The following is an 18,426-nucleotide window of genomic DNA, read 5'->3' as shown; positions in this document are numbered from 1 at the left end:
TGACCTATGTCACCTCATATCTGAGTACAGTGGAACTTCTCATCTGTGTGTCTGAAGATTTTTCCTCTCCATAAAAGGAGAGAAACCAATCTTAAGAAAGACTTTTCAGATACAGTGAAGTCTTTTGATGCATTATGAAAGGCTTTTGGAGTTACAAACACTGTGTTTTGCACAATGTGAATATTTGATTGAAAGATCAGCATTTCAGCTTTATTGGACTAGCTTGACAAGTTTTGACTCACTAAACCTACAAAGACAGTTTTCTAGTTATGTTGCTTTGGTCACATCCCTTCATTCTTTTCCCAAGTTTCCTCTTCCAAAAGCAATGGTGCATCTTCACTTCTCAGGGCTTTACTATTAATCCTCAATATATCTATTTTCTTATAATCACATTTCAGTTACATCTGGCCAGGGTCACTGTCCTTTACCTGCTTACCACGTTTTCCAACAAGCACCTTTGTACTTTTCCTTATTGTGCCTCATACTCATAAATTCTCCATCAACCTTGCAAAACTGCCTCAAAGAATCACCCTTCAAAACTCTCCTTTGTTTCAGTGCCAGAAAAAGTCCACTGTGAGTGACTGCAGCTTGCTCCTCTGATCAAAACCCTTTTACCTTCTCCTCTCCTGTCTAAATCTGTTGTCTTCTGTTTTATGCAGTACAAGACTTCTGAGGAGATTGTATAAAAACATCTTCCTTGAAGACAAGTCTCATTTATAGCACCAGGCAGTACAGATGATTTTTCAGAGCTCTGTACTGCCTTTGTAACCTTTCTGTTATAATCCATCATACAGAAGATCTTCCCTGATATTATTTTACGCCTTTTTTCTGATGTTGGAACTTAAGATGTTTGGCAGAAGGGGAGATTTCTTGTGCCCAGTCAGCATTGTTAGCTCCTACACAAATAGCTCTTGTGTAACTAGAAAAAAACCCAGTTTGCACAGTGGACATGAAGTATGGGCAGTAATAAAGGTACAGCTTTTCTCTGATGCCCTTGTCCAAACTCTACTATGTTTGGGCACAGGCAGCCAGCACCAGTAGTTTACTGCTACCCAGAGAGGCATATTTACATTTTGCTAGTGCTACAGTCTTGTGCTTTTCAAAAGAATACAATTTTAAAATGGAAAAAAAAAAAAAAAAGTCTATCTCATTAACAATCTAAGTTACTTCTACAATTCACAGTACCACTTCTGCTTAAGGCACACTATCCAGATGCTATTGCACACACATGATGCATTTATGTTGCTCTAATGGTGCAAAACAAAACATCCCATTCTTACTGAAACCCCCCTTTCCAGAAGCACCAGACATGTACCACTTCAACTTGGAAGATGTTCCCAGTTACTTTCCCTTCCCCCACTACTCCCAAAAAGTTAGCAGCAGTATCTGTTCTCAAGGGTAAATGTATCTAGAACTTCTAACTCAGACTGTACTGGCACAGCACTCTAAACAAAATCCAGCAAGCTTCTTTTGCTTGACTAGACCAAGTGAAAAGCAGCCAGCCATGTCAAGGAGGAAACTTCCCCCTTGCCTTCAAACAGAAATAGCTAAGGTACTGGGGCCTGTGACTGATGCTGCAGGGCAGCACCTTCTGCATATTTGCATATCAAAGCAATTTCCACAAGGTGCCCAGGGTTGTGCAACAGTCTATGCTCTATGCAACATCCAGTGCTCAGATACCTGCTGCAAACAAACCTATTTGTTGAGGATCATGTCAGCTTCCACTCTTCCCAGCTAACAAATCTGCACAGGAACCAGCTAAAGCTGCTTGTATCACTGGTCTGTGGATAGAAACTTAAAATGAAGGAAACACAGCAAATATTTTCTGAAGGAAGTGGCGAGTAGCTTGGCTCTAAAGTTAACAGCACCAAGTTCTATGGACACAACTTTGCTGCATCTTATCTGTAACCTCTACAGCTACGTGACAAGATGAATCAATTCTACCAACCCAAATGAAACGAAAAAAACCAAAGGTGTGAAGAAGGTTATAAGAAGTATATACATTCTGTCTCTCTGCTCTCCAGGAAAAAGCAGCATCACGTTTATTCCTCTCCTGACAGTCATGTCTTTATTACCCCATTCTGCATTACTTGAGTTTTCAGATGTTACGTGCCCGGGGGATTTGAACTAATGTTTTGCTAAAATAGTCATCCTTTAATCTGCCCACAGGGACCAACCAACACAAACTCCCATCCCCTTAACCTAAAACCCCAGAGCCAGTCAAGATAAGTATATCCTTCAGCTGCACTAGCAATATATAAACACAGCGTTTGCTGCCATGTGAGTTTAAAACTCTTTTAAATTTAATTCCGCTTTATTATTAAAGCTTTATTGCTTTGCTTGCATACGTCTCACACACAATGAAAAACTGGCAACAATGCTGGTAAATTTTAACCAAATCTAATAGTATCAGCTGTGTTTTTATTAATATAAAGCAGAAATTCTTTCTACAAAATTCCAGTTGTCCCAGGAAGACAGCAAACAAGTACCAGCACACAATGCCAACTCCTCCAAGAAGCAGCTTGTTCCAAAGGCACCTGAAGAGCCATCCGTGAGAGGAGCTGAGGCTGTGCTGCCTGAGGGCAGCCAAGCAGTTGTTGGCTACTGGTGTTAAATTCAAGCTTGTGGGCTAAGAGATCTATCCCACCAGTGCCAAGAGCAGCATTAGCTCTGCTGCTGCATCTGGCAGAGCACAAAACAAGAGAGCTGCAGAGTGATCTCCACAGCCCCTGCCTGCCCTGGGCTCCCTGTCCCACTGGCTGCCACTGCATTTTGGTTTATTTGAGAGCTGGACAGACTTTTGGAGTGCAAAACTCAAAGGATCATCTGTTCAGAACTAAACAAGCAATGCTGACAAAAAAGAAAAACTTCAAGAGTAGTTTGTCTGTCAAGATTCTTGATTCCTGATTGGTACATGAGGATTAACCTGCAACTTTTTATGACACGTCAGGAGAAGCACGTAAAATGCAAGCCCCTTCGTAATTAAATATCTCAATGTAGACACTGACACCATAGATTTGCTCTAGAAGCATTTTAATTTACAAACAGCAATTCCCATTGACTTTATACCATAAAAAAAGCAATTTACAAGCAAGAAACAAATTCATCAGAACAAAATAAAGCAGCACTGAAATATTCATGTCACAAATCTAAAAACAAAGTGAATACAAGAGTAAAATATCATTTGAATAAATATTTTAAAATTCATGCTATAAAATAATCCTTAATGGCAAGTTATTAATTGTTACAGCATCAGCTTAGCTAGCTTCATTTACTTCACATGGTGATGAAGTGTGGAGTTGTGAGGTTTACGGTTTATATTGCAAGATAATGACACCAAGTCAAGTCATTCAAACTGTTCAATTATTTATCAGGAAAAACAACCATACAAATAAAAGTTATTTAAAAATACAATTTTTCAGTCAGAAACAAACACTGTTAAAATCGTGCAAGAGCTCTACCTCGAATCAGCCAGCCAGGGGCTTGCACACAAGTCCAAGGCTGAATTCATAGCATCTGTGAACGGAGGGACAGCAGGTTGTGGATGCAACACAGCAGGAGCCACTTCATCAACTGGAAGCAAAACCTGCTCAGTTACTGACACTTTGCTTCACTCCTCTGAAGAAATACAGGAACACGTGTCCCAGGCTTACTTGTTTGTTTAGCTTTTTTTATTTTAAATGTAAACTTGTGTAACTTAAGTTAATGCTGTCACAGGGATGTGCAAGTAGTATTAAATCTACAATATTAAATACAACTATTCTGGCACTTGTTAAAATATATGTAAAATACACACAGATTATAAACTTTGAACATTTTGAATGACTTTACTAAACTTCCAATTCAATCACTGAGTATTAAGAAATTTACAATTCATGAAATAAACAGATTCATATAAAGAATTTACATAATTCCCCAAATACTTTCAAATATAAAATTTAATAAATAACCCTGACCAGTCAAAAAGCACCATTCAAGGGTAAAATGCCCTTGGAAAATAGATTAGGTGTTGCATATTTGAGTCCCTTTCAATGGTTCCATGTGAAACCTGTTTAGAAAAATGACAATAAAAGAATCACAGTAAACTAATACAAAAATTCAAATTATATATATATATATATTTAAAGGTAAAGCTCATTCAATCTTTTCCCAGCCCTTGATTTTATTCCTGCTGTTCTTCCCATAATTCAACCTACATATATTAAGAGGCCTCACTGTTTTATCTAAAAGTAAACCAAAGGCTGCAGCATAGAACATGAATTTATGCTTGGGAAGACTGCATTAAGAACTATCAATTTAGGCCTACAGTATATTCTGCTGAACAGTGAACTGACAGTATCCTTTATGCTATTGAAAGATTTCACACTAAAAAAGCAGAGCCAATCCTGAGGCCTTATTGACCAAGCTCAGCTTTTAATATACTGCAAGTATTTACAAAACTATTTTCTAAATGTATTTACAAGTTTAAAAGAAATAATATGGAAGATAACTGATTAAGAAAACTAAAGTGTTTAAAACCACAAACATTAGCAAATGTAAAAAATCCTTTATTTTCACAGTTTGTCATAATATGTTAAGCATCTAGAGGAAAGGACACTGTCACTGTTTTCACATTTGTCTATAATTAAAAAGGTAGATTAAGAAGAGACTCAATTATGAACCAGCCTATATAATGTCATTACTTCTTTTGCTGTCAAATATTTCTTCACGTATTTTATTGACTTCTGCATTTATTGTAAATGAAATGTGTAACAGCTCTGTGCTAACTTAAAACTGTACAGACACAAGACACTGTACAGTACTTCCATAATTTGCTTAAAATAACACAGCATACTCTGTTCTGGTGGACTTGTGAAATGAACTTCAACCAGATAATGCTTCATGTTTCATGACAATGTTAATCCTGGCATACCACTATGTGACAAGGCACAACTGAATTGCTGTTGCCAGGTTTGAAGCTCGTTTTCTACCAGAATCACACACTTGAGAGCGTAGGTGTGATGCTGGACAATGGTTGCTGCTCGTCCCTTGCAGCACTGCTGAACTTCACAGTCCTGTGCTATGGCTTGATCATTACTGACACTGCTGGCAGGGGAAGGGCAAATGGCAAATCAGCAGGAACAGGAGCAAGCAGAACTTGCACGCTGCTGAATCACGATTTTGTAGAAAAAAATATCATTTCCTGCCCCTTAACAGTCCCATTACAATGTTTTGAACCTGAACCTGTACAATCAAAGTGATGTTGGTTTTTTGTTTGTTTTTGTCAGAGACAATTTTGGATAAGTCACTCTTTGGTAAACTCAAACCATTCAAATACATTTACAAATACAAAGAACTAAATTTAAATAATGTTAAGGTTGTGACACAGAGAAATTCAAGAAATATAAAATTAGTACCCATATCCTGCTATCCTCAACTCATACTTCCATGTAAAAGTCACACCAAAGGCACCACAGCACAGGTCCAAGATAAAGGGTTAAAAATAACTGTACATTTCTTGGATTTTGCATGTCTCAAACTTAATTTATCAAAACACCTTTTTTTTTTTTTGCATTTAATTAATTAAAACAAACATTTAGGAAAAAAACAGCATCAGAAACACCAACATGTTTTTAAGTGGGTAAATATATAGCCTACCTTCCCTAGACACAGACATATACTTTCCCTTACTGGAAACAAAAGCTCTATTGTTGCTTCAAGGACAGAAACATCTCCCCACTCTCTGCCTCTTTATTTAGGCAATTTTAGAACAAAGAGACAAATTATGTACTCAATTAAAATGACACTGCTCCAATAGAGCAGGTGGGGTTTATACTGTAAATCTGTATTTAGTGAAATTAATCCTTATTGCAGATTGTTTCAATATTAAGAAATAGTGTATTTAATAAAGCTACTGCACAAATATGCCCCAACTTCACAGGAGCCAAAAGCTTTACAAGATAGCAAACCTACCTTTTTGCTTTCCTGTAATTTAGGAATGAGCTCTTATTGTCTAAATTTCAGGACTTTAACAGCATGTTCACAGATGCATTTTCAACATTTGCTAAACAAACATAAGGCCCAATTAATATATAAAATCTGTACGTTAAAGAAGCATATGATTAATTTAATTCTGTTCATCAGGTAGAATTTCACACAGTAGTGTTTGCCAGTTCATGCTTCTGAGGTCTCTCAAGCTATTGTTTTCTTTTGTTGTTGCAGTTTGTTTACTTGATGTGGGTTTTTTCTGTTTGCTTCTTGTTGCATTGTTGTTGTTTTATTTTGTGTGGTTTTGTTGGGTTTTTTTGTGGTGTTTTTTTTTTGTGGTTTTTTTTTTTTTTTTGCTTAACTGTTACCATGAGGTTTCACATTTTATATATTATACTGACCTAAATTATTAAGTTAGCACCATATTAAAAAAAAACATTTGGTGAAACAAAAAGATTTAGAGTATTTTAAAAATTGTTGGTAGTTCCTTTATGCAGAAAACAACCACTGAAAATAGTAGGGAAGCCATAGCAATTCTGTAATACTCACACATGAAATAACAAACATATTGCTCAAAATTCCCATAGAGTATTTGTTTTTTTTATACAAAAAAAGGTACAAATTCCAAGTGCTGACATATGACTTGGAGCTTTAAGTAGGAAGTCAACGTGCACCTGAAAATAGTTTTCTGTGAAGAGACCTATTAAAACACTGCTTGGAAATACTGTAGTTTAAACTACAACATCTCTCTCAGGTTTTAATCAACCATGAAGAGTGATGAAGCTAAATTTAATTACCTGGTGTGGTTCTACAGTACGAAATGAAGGTAGATTCTGAGGCCAGTAAAAACACATTTAAAACCACAATGCTACTTTTAGGTTTGCTAATTTTTTTTATGTTTTTTTTTTGTGTGTGTTGTGGTTTTTTTTTTGTATGTTTGTTTTTTTAATATATAGATATATCTATTTCTATATATATAAAATGTCAGCACCACAGGTTGTCCAGCTTGCATTCTAGACAACTAACAAAACCCCTCAACAATTTAACCATAATTTAATAGATTTATGGCATTTGGTTTACATGTTATAAAGCAAAGCTATTAAAACACGGTCATTCACTTTGCTCACTTTTGCACACAAAGTAATAGTTTAATAAAATGAAAACCAAACAACATTCTTTGAAAACCAAAACCATCCCTCCAAAGTCTGAAATCCTAAATCCTAAGCAGGGAGGAGACCTAGCAGTTGAAAGAGTGGTACATGGTATAAACCTTGACATACTTTTACATTCACCTCAACCAGAATAGGAAAACTGAAAGTATTTTATATATATAAAGCTAATTTATATATATAAACAGACTAACTACCAAAAACAGTTTCTAAAAGCAAAGAGATTCCATCGTGACACGTGGAAGGAATCACAGCTGTGATATTCTCTCTCTCCACTGCTATGTAACTCATGACCAGCAACAGGATTTAGGAAATAAAATAAGGGAGATTACAGCTTCTTGGTGTACCCAGCAGAGCTGCCAATCTTATTCTAGTGTCTTTCTCCACTGGAATTTGTGTCTTGCCAGATCAACCAGTAGGGACACTGAGCAGACTCTTCCTATCCTTTCCCCAGCATAGCTTTTTACATTTTGAGCACCTTCAGAAGTAAAAAATACCCAAACAACCCAGCCTCCTTCAAAAACAAATAATAATTATGGAGCCCTCCCCAGAAACAGTTTAAAACTGATTGCTGAAAGGTCAGGAAAATTAAAAGGCTGTTATACTCACACTGAAGATTACTAAAATAGTAAGATTTTAAAAATACATTAGTAATGTGCTTGTTTGTGTTGCACTTAGAAGGTAATATTTTAATCAGATGTGTTAGCCATTGCATGAATTTCCATACTAGAATCCATAGCTTCAGAAGCTGAAGCATCATTATCTACCTTCTGATCCACAAATGCTTCTGTTCTGTCTGGGGACTCAACCCTGTTTCTTACTTCTGTTACCCCAGGGTGATTTTTTCGCAAATGCTGATTTAGTGTACCCTGGAAAGGAAAACATTTGCCACAGATCTCACAGCGAAAGGGTTTGTCATCTGTGTGACCACGAATATGATACTCTAGCTGGTCCTTGCGGGTATACTTCTTCCCACAAAATTTGCACACAAAAGGAGTTATTCCCATGTGCAATCGCATGTGTCGGTCAAGGCTCCCTTTCTGGTTGAAAGACTTCCCACAGTAAATACATATTAGCCTCTCACTGTATGGATACCAGTGACCTCTTGCATTTCTTTCCCGTGGACTACTTTCATATCTGGGGTTACTCACCATAGATTCACTGTCAGCCCCTTGCACCAAGCCCTGAAGATCACTATGCAAGTGACCAGTGGATACCCGTTTTTGGCGTGCACGGCCTCCTCGGAAACAGCTCAGCATTGACCTTGAAGGGCTTGTATTGCTCAGGCTTCCGAAGGCTTCGGACACACCTGTAGCCTGTGACGAGGCATGGGTAAATGAATAAACATGTTGTAAGACAGACCCATAGGAACCAACATTTACTGCCACCACCTGCTCTCCATCCACCATTTCAGTATGATATCCGTCATCACCCAGGGAAGAGCTATCAGAGCAGCTTGGCCTGTCAGACTTTTCCATTTTAACTTTCACCTCTGCAATCTGACTTTCCCTTACTATCAGGTCTCCTTGCTCATGATCACCTTCAATCTGAATCTCATACTCAGAGACACTCCCACTGCTTCCTCGATCTGAATGCCCTTCTTCTTGCAGACGACTACGCAGAGTTTTCCCAGAAGCAGTTTCCATCCGAAGGTCGCTGCCGGCCGCAGCCTGTCGCACCTGAGAGCAATAGGGGGGAGATATCTCAATGGGGTTGGCAAAGTAGCTGTTGTCTTTGACTCCATTGCGATTTTCTGAATTTTCTTCAGCACCAACAGTGACAGAGTCAACATCACCCACACTGATCTTTGAGTGAATACTCTCCAGTATCTGTGTGCATTTATCAATGACACACTGCATCTGTAGAAAGCTGGCTGCAGTGAGAAAACTGACAACATCCTTCAGCTGCAAGGACATCCTTCCAGTGTAACAAAAAGAAAGCAACTGTTCAAAAACATTGGGATTTTTAATAACTGATATTGATAAGCCACTCATGGTGCTTAATGCTGAATGGTCACGGAAATACGGAGAGCTGGCAGCTAAGACAGCTTTGTGGGCTCGAAAGGGCTGACCCTGAATGTGCACAATTATGTCACATAGCTTCCCTTGCAAGCGGAGCTCGTTTAACTGGCTCAGAACAGTGTTGCTGTACTCAGGCACATCAAACTGAATGAAACTGCTGCTGTCCATTTCTACTGATGTAAAGAGTAATCTGAAAAAAAATGAGAAGATTTACAGCTGAGAATGAACACAGAGGTTTCCATTTAAAAAATAAATGTTTGCACATGTTGAAATTAAATCACCACATTGATGTGTATAAGGTGCATTGCAACAAAACAGTTGGTACAAATACTTGGTAAGATACAAAAAGTAGAGGTTTCTATAATTTGAATTATTCCTCTGCAACATTCACAATTCAATTGCTGATAACACATCACAGACTCCTCGGGACAGTCTACGTCCTAAAAGGAACTTCACAGTTTCACTCTCATGTAAGAATTGCAGTATAATACCCCCACCCTTCCAAAATAATATTAATTTTATAGCCACTAGGCAAATTAAAAACTTCAGAACCTTTAGTAGGTCTTCAAGCCAGATAGTACATTGATACTTGTAGGGAGCAGCACTGTTAGATTGCCCAAGAATGATCTTTGGAAAGTACCTAATGAAGTTTAAAAACATGCTAAAGAAAAGCCAGAGGCATGTATATATGTGTGTCTGCATACACATGCACCAACTAGTATTTAAATAAACAATTCCTTAGGTCTAGATACATAAAGTTTATTTCAGAAGAGATTAATACACTATGACATTTCTCAGTAGACATTTCTGATTAATATACAGTGCCATTTCTGTTTAAACATTTACCTTTTTAGAAAATATTCTCAATAATTATTTTAAAAATTTAAAATCAGTATTTCAATACTCAAACCACAAAATAAGGAAATCTTAGTGAAAGGAAAAACTTAGGTGCGGACTAAATTCCAAACTATTTACCCAGTGTGTCAGAGGTTCCCAGATAATTCTGTCAATATGAGTGGCAGAATTTGAAGAACAGTGTTTGAGACACCCATGGACTCTCAATGTTTTTAAAATTTCTTTTTGTGATTTTATTTTTTTTTAATAAATCATGCTGTGAGCTTTGAAGCTCGTCTGACACAGCAGTGATTTCCTAGCTAGAATGATTTGACATTTAAATTCTAACCTAACGTAAAAGCCACGGGTAACCAAACTTGCCTGATGCACTGAGAAAGGACGTTCCAAGAAGCTTTAGAGAAAGGCATAAATTTCAAAAGACGATCTAGAGAAAAGCACTTTACCAGTTTTTCATAGTGTATGATCATAGAAAGTACACACACATTGTTATCCCCTTGAGAGTGTCTGTAGCAGACATCACCTTACATTTCCAAGACTAGGCCCTAATCAAGTGCCCAAGAATCTTCAGACTTTTATTGCTATTCTTGTTCTTATTAATGCAGAAGTCTAAACACATAATATTGCCACCATACCTGCTTTTCCAATTGAACAAACAGACCTCAACATCATCCATTGACTTCTGATGCAGGAAGCACGTCCACTGTATCACAACATACTACTGGATTTTTTTTTTTCTATTTATGTCTTATGTTACATGCTGTAATGGGACATATGAACAATTTAAATCAAATTATGAAAATTCATGCACTCTAAAAACAAAATCAACAGGTAGGAATATGATAAACATCCTAAAAGAACTGGAACTGTAACAGCTGTCACTTAAAGCTAACATACATAATCTTCATAAATGCCAGCCTCCTATCTTCCCTAACATTATGTCTGCTTTAGTTTTCTGACAAAAACTCTCACGGAGCATTCAAAACCAGGTTAACAGAGTTGCTAACATGTTCTGTAAGTTACCAGTGTGTCACAGATTATAACGGGTAAACCAGACTTCATTTGAGTTATGTAAAAACTGGAGGAAAAGACAGTTTATTTGCTCATATCTGATGAAGGAAATGAGGATGAAAAGATGGTTACAGATGTGGTATGATGGCAGCCATCTATACAAAAATAGCTTTGGCAGGACAGGTCTTTTATTCTGTGAACAAAGCTACAGTATCACTCAGAACTAGTGAGCTGATGCAAGTCAGACATAGGTCAGAAATCAAACATTACAACAAAACCCAACCTGACAGTGGAGTAATTAAATGGTAAGATCAACCTTATTATTCTGTGCATCCCTGCACGTTGTGCAAAGAACCCTACCAGATGCATCCACCCCATGGGGAAGACAGAAGTCGCAGCAGTTAGGACGTATTTGCCAACTTCCCCCATCAGGCCAGCAGCAGGCTTCCTTGTGAACCCAACAAAACCCAGACCTTTTATCTGTAGGGCTTATCAGCTATGCACAGATACAACATCAGGACATTCCTGATTAAGCTTCTCTTTGTTAAGTGAAGGCTTTGTTAAGTGAAGGAAGAGCTTTTGTTGTCCTAAAGTGACATGAATTGACAAGTTACCTTGGTTGAGGACTGTGCACAAACTACAAAACTAGTCCCCAGCAGTGATAATTTGTTGTTTCTGCATAATTTCAGATCCTTGAGCTAATGAACCAATCTTGCTCAAGCCTCACTCAAATCCCATCAGAAAATACGCCTTTCTCTTTGTGCCTAGAACATACAGAAAGTTTGTCATGCACAGGAAATGCTCTTCCTCCTTGCCCTGTACTTCCCCCTAAGGGCTCTTGCTCAGCAAAACTGAGAACAACTTAGGCCTAGACAAAATATTACAATACAAGCTGTCAACACCAGCACTAGTCCAGACAGAAGGAATGAATTAAGGAGAAGGTACCTGAGTAGAAAGAAAAATTGACATTTTATATATACCATATAGAAAATAATTATGTTGTTCTGATCATGGCATCTCAGCATTTTTAGATGAATTCACAATCCCTAGGACACAGCCACACCTTGAAAATGGGCTGTGAACACATACCAGAGGAAGCACAAGAAGCAAGAAGGAAGGGACACCACAAGGAAAGAAAACCTCATCAATCCTTGCACATTACACCTCTGCTAGAACATCTAATTATCTCCATAGGCAGATGTATCTATAAGGAATTCTATATCCCTGTTCTCAGAGTTGTTTTATCAGTTTTGAGGGGAAAGTCTATTTTCCTTAAAATGTTAGAATTAAAGAGCACAAATCCTGGTAGTGACTGGAAAGTATGGCAGAGTTAAAAGTCTGTAAGACTGGCTGTCAGTGTAGGAGATAAGCAGTAAAAACCAGAAATAGGGAACAAGGGAATATACAGTACTGCTTTGAAAGCAAACAGATCAAGTACACCAAACAGCCCAAAAGAGAGTGGACAATGAGTTTCTGTACCTATCTGCTCTCAAAAAAGAAAGTGAACAAGCTACAGTGCACACTTGTGACTACTCTTCCAACTTTCTCAGTCTTCCTTTGAAGACACACGCTTCCCATGATCTTGAAAACATCTGCAAAAAGCTGGGCTAAATAACAAGAATTTTGAACAGCAGCACTTGGCAGCAAGGAACCCTTCCTTTGCTTTCAGCCAAACTCTGAAACCTCAAGTTGAAGTCTTGGAACTGATGAGGTTGCCAGTAAACATCATGTCCAGGAGGAGACAGGAGTGTAGCAGGAACAGCACTGAGACTGCAGTAATTTTGGTGGGAAGTACCAGGGCAGCCCACCTTTATTGCATCAATTTGGGAAGGCAAGACCGAGGGAAAAATCTGGGCATTACACACATTGGAGAAGCAAGCAGGCAGCACTAGCAATGTTTTATTGATGAATAATGGTTAGAAGAATGATCTTATTAACAGAAATCTCCAATGTCACTATCTAGAAAATAAAATATAATCTTTAGATTATATTCCCATATACAATAAAGTTTTATTTTGTTTGTATACAGAATAAAGTTAGCAGTTCCATAATGAAATTCCAGTAGAATCAACCAAAATATTGTTCAGCAGGGTACTGTACCATAACAATACTCAATTACTCATCAATGCTGGCAGGCCACTAGATCTTTCAAGACAACATGATTTATGGTTGAAGCATTTCTGAAACAGTCCTGGAAGATCACTACAGTTCAAAAAGACTAATAAGAAGCCCTTTGTCCAAATTGAAAAGTCTCCCTAACCTCTCCTCTTTTGGGGTGAGGCAAGTAGCATTAAACTGAAGCAGAAAGGTACTTTAAAACATAGATTAACTGTGGACGCATCCACTACATGCTTTAAAGAAAAAAAAAATTATCTCTGCAGTTAACCAGAGAATCAAAAGGAAGCTTTCCTTGATGAGAATATAACTACTTGAAATCACATAACAATTTTTAATAGAATTACCAGAAGAAAAAAAAATAAATTAATGTATGTTTAGTCAGAAGTCACATCTAGTACTTTCCATATTTCAGCACATACAGAGGTAACCTGTGCTCTTTAGGTCCAAGCCCACAGTACAGCAGTTCAGAATTAAAACAATTTGGTTTGTTCTATACAAACTCAAGCATTTGGGGGAATAAGGAAAACTAAGACAACTCATAGCAACATTAGGTGCTCTCGTTGTTAAAAAGCAAAGCATTTTGTCTTGCTTTAGCTTCTGCCCCTGGCTTTGGGATAGTGCAATGTTAGGTTAAAGTTTTGTAAAATTTAAGCCCACTTTTGGGCACCTGCCTATAAACAGGTCCTCTCTCAATCCTCCACATAAGTAGATTAAAGTGGTTAGGGTTTTCCCAGATATTATGTATCCAAGAAATTGGCTGAACACTTTGTGGGAAACTGTTCTTTTCTTCCCCCAGCACTGGCTTGCGACACACTTAAAAGTTCTAAAGCATTGGCCAGAAGTGGACACTAAATTCACCTCCTGTCTATTTCTGTAGGAAAAGATCCAGCCACATTCAGAAGAATCATATCAATCCTCTTTGTGTCTGCATTACGTTTATTCATCGTGGCCTCACACGACAAACTTAAACTGTAACACAAATTGACTAGTAGAGGATGACCCTGTGTCTTCAAAGAAAACTGTTCATTTAAGTAACCTGTGAACATGACAGTGATATGCATTTAACATTTCTCATTAGGTTTCAAAAGAAACTTATGTTTAAAATTAGATTCTAAGAATGCTCTTTTTGCACCTAAAAAGACAAGAATAGAAGGTGACAAAATACATTTGGTATGTAATTTTACTGACATCATACAGTAGCAGCAGGGAAGCATCATATAACTACAAGATGAAGCTGTGTGTCTGCCAGCGCCAGATTAGTTTCTGCTTCTAAGTCTGCACCTGTTTAATTTCCTTCACTCACTGATGCATGATTCGGCATTCCCACAGACAGGTGAAGGATACCAATTATGCTCATTTTAAGTCACACAAAGGTGTGAGAAAAGATCCCTTGCATTTTCTTTAGTTAGCTCAGCTACATGGGTTCCTTGGGAAAAAAACACACATTACAAATTATTACAGTTATAACGTGTTTGAAAACAGAAATACATAGAAAAGTTAAGAGAATCATTCTGAAAATTAAGACTAAAGGAAAAAAGTGCTCCATGACACCAAGAATACATATTCCATACTTACTGCTCAGAATACAGAGAAAAAAAAACAAAAACAAAAACACAAGAAAAAAAACAGGTATTTATTTGCATAAATCAGTGCACTCCTCCCTTGAATTGTGTAGAATTCAGCATTTACTACACTCACCATCTGTGAGAATTTAAGACAACATTGCATTCCAGAGAATTTCAATCTATGGCCGTAACCCTGTCAGCTGTTATCATGGAAGTTTAAGGGCAAAAAATCTTCATCACTCCTTTCAGTTTGCATTTGCCTTTTTCTTCAGATTACAACAGCCAGAATCATTACTGCCAGCTGTAGCAAAGAAAAGCTGCAATCAGGTATGTCACAGTCTTGCAGCAGTCTTTAAATAATCTTTGAAAACAGAGAATAAACTGATTGTGTAATCTTTTACCAAGGTACACCTCTCATAACAGTAAAGTTTTATATTATCTTTTAAAAGTTAGGATATAGAGCCCTTGGATGGGCTTATGTAGTGTGACACACAGCACTGATGCTTCACTGAAAATCTGGCCCCTGAAGTATGGTAAGTTTCCCTACAGGCAGAAAACAGATTTTAGTATCACAGTAATTAAAAAAAAAACGAAAAAACAAACCAAACCAACCAAACACACACACAAAAAAATGGAATAAGAAAAAAGCTACTATCCCAACTATTGAGATAATTCTGTGCAGAACTACAACACACGTATAATATTAGCAGTATTATGTAAATAAGCAACATTGTTTTTTGCATAAATTCCTCCTAAATTCAAGTGGACATTTTCTTAAGAACTCTCCAGTCTTTAAAGACGATGAAGGAGAATAAATTATTTTATATTTATCCCAAGTGAGATAATAAGATACTACTGGGTTTTTTATAGATTTAAAATTGCAATTATATAATTTAAAATTGCATTACATGTTTTTCCAGAGACACACACACAATAAATAATGAAAAGAGTCACTCAAATGCATTTAAACTTAGACACACTGGAGAGTACAACTAGCGGGATTGCTACATATAAACCTGAAATATTGGTATCTCAGAATAAATAGGGAAGTGTTATGGACTCAGATGGAAGTTTAACACAGAGTTGATACGCAGATCCTAAGAGATGCTACAGCACAACAGGAAAGTCTGTGAATATTTCCACTGCAGCATGAACTTTCTTTTTGTTTGCAGCTTCTCCAATAGGATAAAATGCACTTTTATTTGTAGCATCTTTTATATCTACAGTGATCTCAAAACCCTTTTCAGCTCAGTTCAACACTAGATTTGTCTCTAAAAGGTAAATAAAACTGCCAGTATGACTAAAAACAGCTAGCACAAGCCTATGTTTGCATACAAACTTCCTGCCCATACTGTGGTTAAGCTCAGTACTGTTTTCAACAGTCTACAGTACAGCTGATTCCCAATTCAAAAGCCATCCGAAGACACTCTAAGTGAGTACTAAGCTACCTTACTAGTAGTCTAGTAACACAGTAATGTAAAATTTATGGAAACGACCATGTTTCTCAAAATAAATGGCTGTGAGAGCCATTTCTTTCTTTACAAGAGAGGATTTCAAATCCTCTTTCCTCCAAATGCAAACTATTTACAAATCACCCTATAGACTTAATTCACAAGGTGTGTTAAATTTTGGGAAAATTTGAACTTAGCTAAAAAAAGCGTCCATTGGAATGGAAGGAAATATAGACAGTTTAGCCAAAACTTGAAATAGTGAATTATCTGCAGTAATTTGCACAATAAAAGGTGCACGTATCTTACTACTCATTGGAAAACAGCTTTGAAAGCGAGTTTGCTTCACTTTTGTTTTAGACTAAAATACAGAGTCTGTTGTAGTAGTGGCGACTACAAAACTATTTAAAGCTGCCATCACATTACTTCATAAAAATTAAGGAAAACCCCCGTTTCAGAAACTGAAGCCAGTTAGTACAGGCTCAAATGTAGTTATTAGGAAACTTATTTCTTGGACATATTTAGCAGTAGATATAAGAACACTATGGTGGAAGTCGATGTCATTATTCCTCTGCAGGCAGGGAGGCAACACCTTACTCAGAGCGCTAACGATCCACAGTGAAATCTGGAGTAAAACTTGTGTCTGTCAGACAAGCACTCCTGAAAGTCTCACAGGACACAATCCCATCATCTCCATGGGCAAGCAAGACATTAAACCCCTAAACTTTCTACGGAAACTTTTTTACTCATTCAGACTTCAGTCTAACAAAAAATGAAAAGAACTTCTTTTTACCTCACCAATATTCACAACATGATGAACAGAAAAACACTTGAAGGAGTGGATGATTTTAACATAAAAATTAAAACAGAAAATCATTTATACGTACGTATATATAAACATACACACAGGCTAACATTGATAACACTTACAAACCTATTCTCAATGCTTAGTATGGTGCAATAGGGAAATTACTGGAACTGCATATTTAGCATTTCATAGAAAAAACCAAAACAAAACAGGAGACTCTTATTTGAGCAAATATCCAAAGGAAGCAGTTGTGAAACTGAAGTCCAAGGGCCACCTTCGTCCCTTATTCTCAAACTGTCTTCCTCACAATTGCTTGCCTGTATGGAAGTGATTAAAAGAGTAAAAATAAAATAACTATTGATGCATAAACATAGTTTCACCCAACGATTAGAAACCTCAATACAAAATGTCTCTAAATTTTTTGCTCTAGAAGTTACTACAAAAGCAGTATTTCTGAATACAGGAAAAAAAAAAGTTCCTAGAAGGCAAACTGAAGATAGCCAAGATCAACAAAAGTATTGTGTCAAATAAAACAAAAGGGCATACTTATGATACATATACACTTTAAATCAGCAAGATCTTACAAGTAATGATCACAAACTTCTATTTTGTGTACAAATTTCACAACATACCCATTATGTAATTCTAAATAGTTACTGCCCACATTTTCTGAATATCTGACAACTTTCAGATGTCTGCTTTGAGAAGCCACTATCAGTATAGAAAAACCCCAACTGATAACATGAGACTTTATAGATACATATATATATATATATATATATATATATATACACACACATTCTGAACTTTAAGAAGTGGGGAGGGAGAGAAGGGGGCTTTTGTGCCTTCTGCTATTAAAATAATAAGCAATTTGCTACCAAGGTAATAACAGGTGAGGATTATGCATTTTAATCCACCTTCTCTTTTTTTTTTTTAAACCTTAAATCACTCTTCATCAAATGGTAACTTTTTTGCCCCAATGTTTCATTTAAGCAATTAAGTAGCTATATTCTCTAGATATCAGCAACATTTTTGGGTAGATTTAAAGTGGCTGGAAAAACACATTTTCATGGTGTTTTTCGAGCTGGTTACTTCTGACAGCCTGGAAGTTTTGCGGCTCTCAGTGCTCAGGCTCGGCAGCACAGCTACACTCCGATTCCAGATACTGAGGCAGCTAATCCTGTGTCATCTTTTTTTTTTCCCGGCAACCAGGCGCTCCCATATTACTGAGACCGTTCAGGTTTGTTTCAAATTCACTTTCGATCTCGGTTTATTCCAGATTAGTCCCATTCCGCGTGTCATGCACACCTGCAGGGACCCTGAAGGGCCGTCGCAATTTCAGGGGCTGGGGCTTCACTACAACTCCCAGCTCCTCCAAGGGAACAGCAGCAGCCAAAGGGTCCATCCACCCGCGCCCCGCAGCACCCACAAGCGGCGCCGGTCCCACCCGCTCCAGCCAGCCCGGCC

The 18,426-nt window shown here is 37.4% G+C and overlaps 1 protein-coding gene across 6 annotated transcripts in view; it reads right to left on the bottom strand.

Moving 5' to 3' along the window:
- Window positions 1-3,016: 3,016 nt before the first annotated feature.
- Window positions 3,017-18,426, bottom strand: part of ZBTB34 (zinc finger and BTB domain containing 34) — a 22,677-nt gene continuing 7,267 nt past the window's right edge. For 2 of the 6 annotated variants that reach the window (XM_051636257.1, XM_051636256.1), the window contains exons 2-3: window positions 10,645-10,769; window positions 3,017-9,347 (exon numbers count right to left, since the gene is read on the bottom strand). In XM_051636257.1, the coding sequence (XP_051492217.1) occupies window positions 7,826-9,347; window positions 10,645-10,685 (1,563 nt within the window). In that variant the 5' untranslated portion in view covers window positions 10,686-10,769 and the 3' untranslated portion in view covers window positions 3,017-7,825. Of the gene's footprint in view, window positions 9,348-10,644; window positions 18,380-18,426 lie in introns of those variants that run through there. The other 4 variants (XM_051636258.1, XM_051636259.1, XM_051636255.1 and 1 more) reach the window with 3 other exon arrangements.

The sequence above is a fragment of the Apus apus genome, chromosome 19, assembly GCF_020740795.1.
Source record: "Apus apus isolate bApuApu2 chromosome 19, bApuApu2.pri.cur, whole genome shotgun sequence".
NCBI classification, from domain to species: Eukaryota; Metazoa; Chordata; class Aves; order Apodiformes; family Apodidae; genus Apus; species Apus apus.
This window is presented reverse-complemented; position numbering and strand designations above follow the sequence as displayed.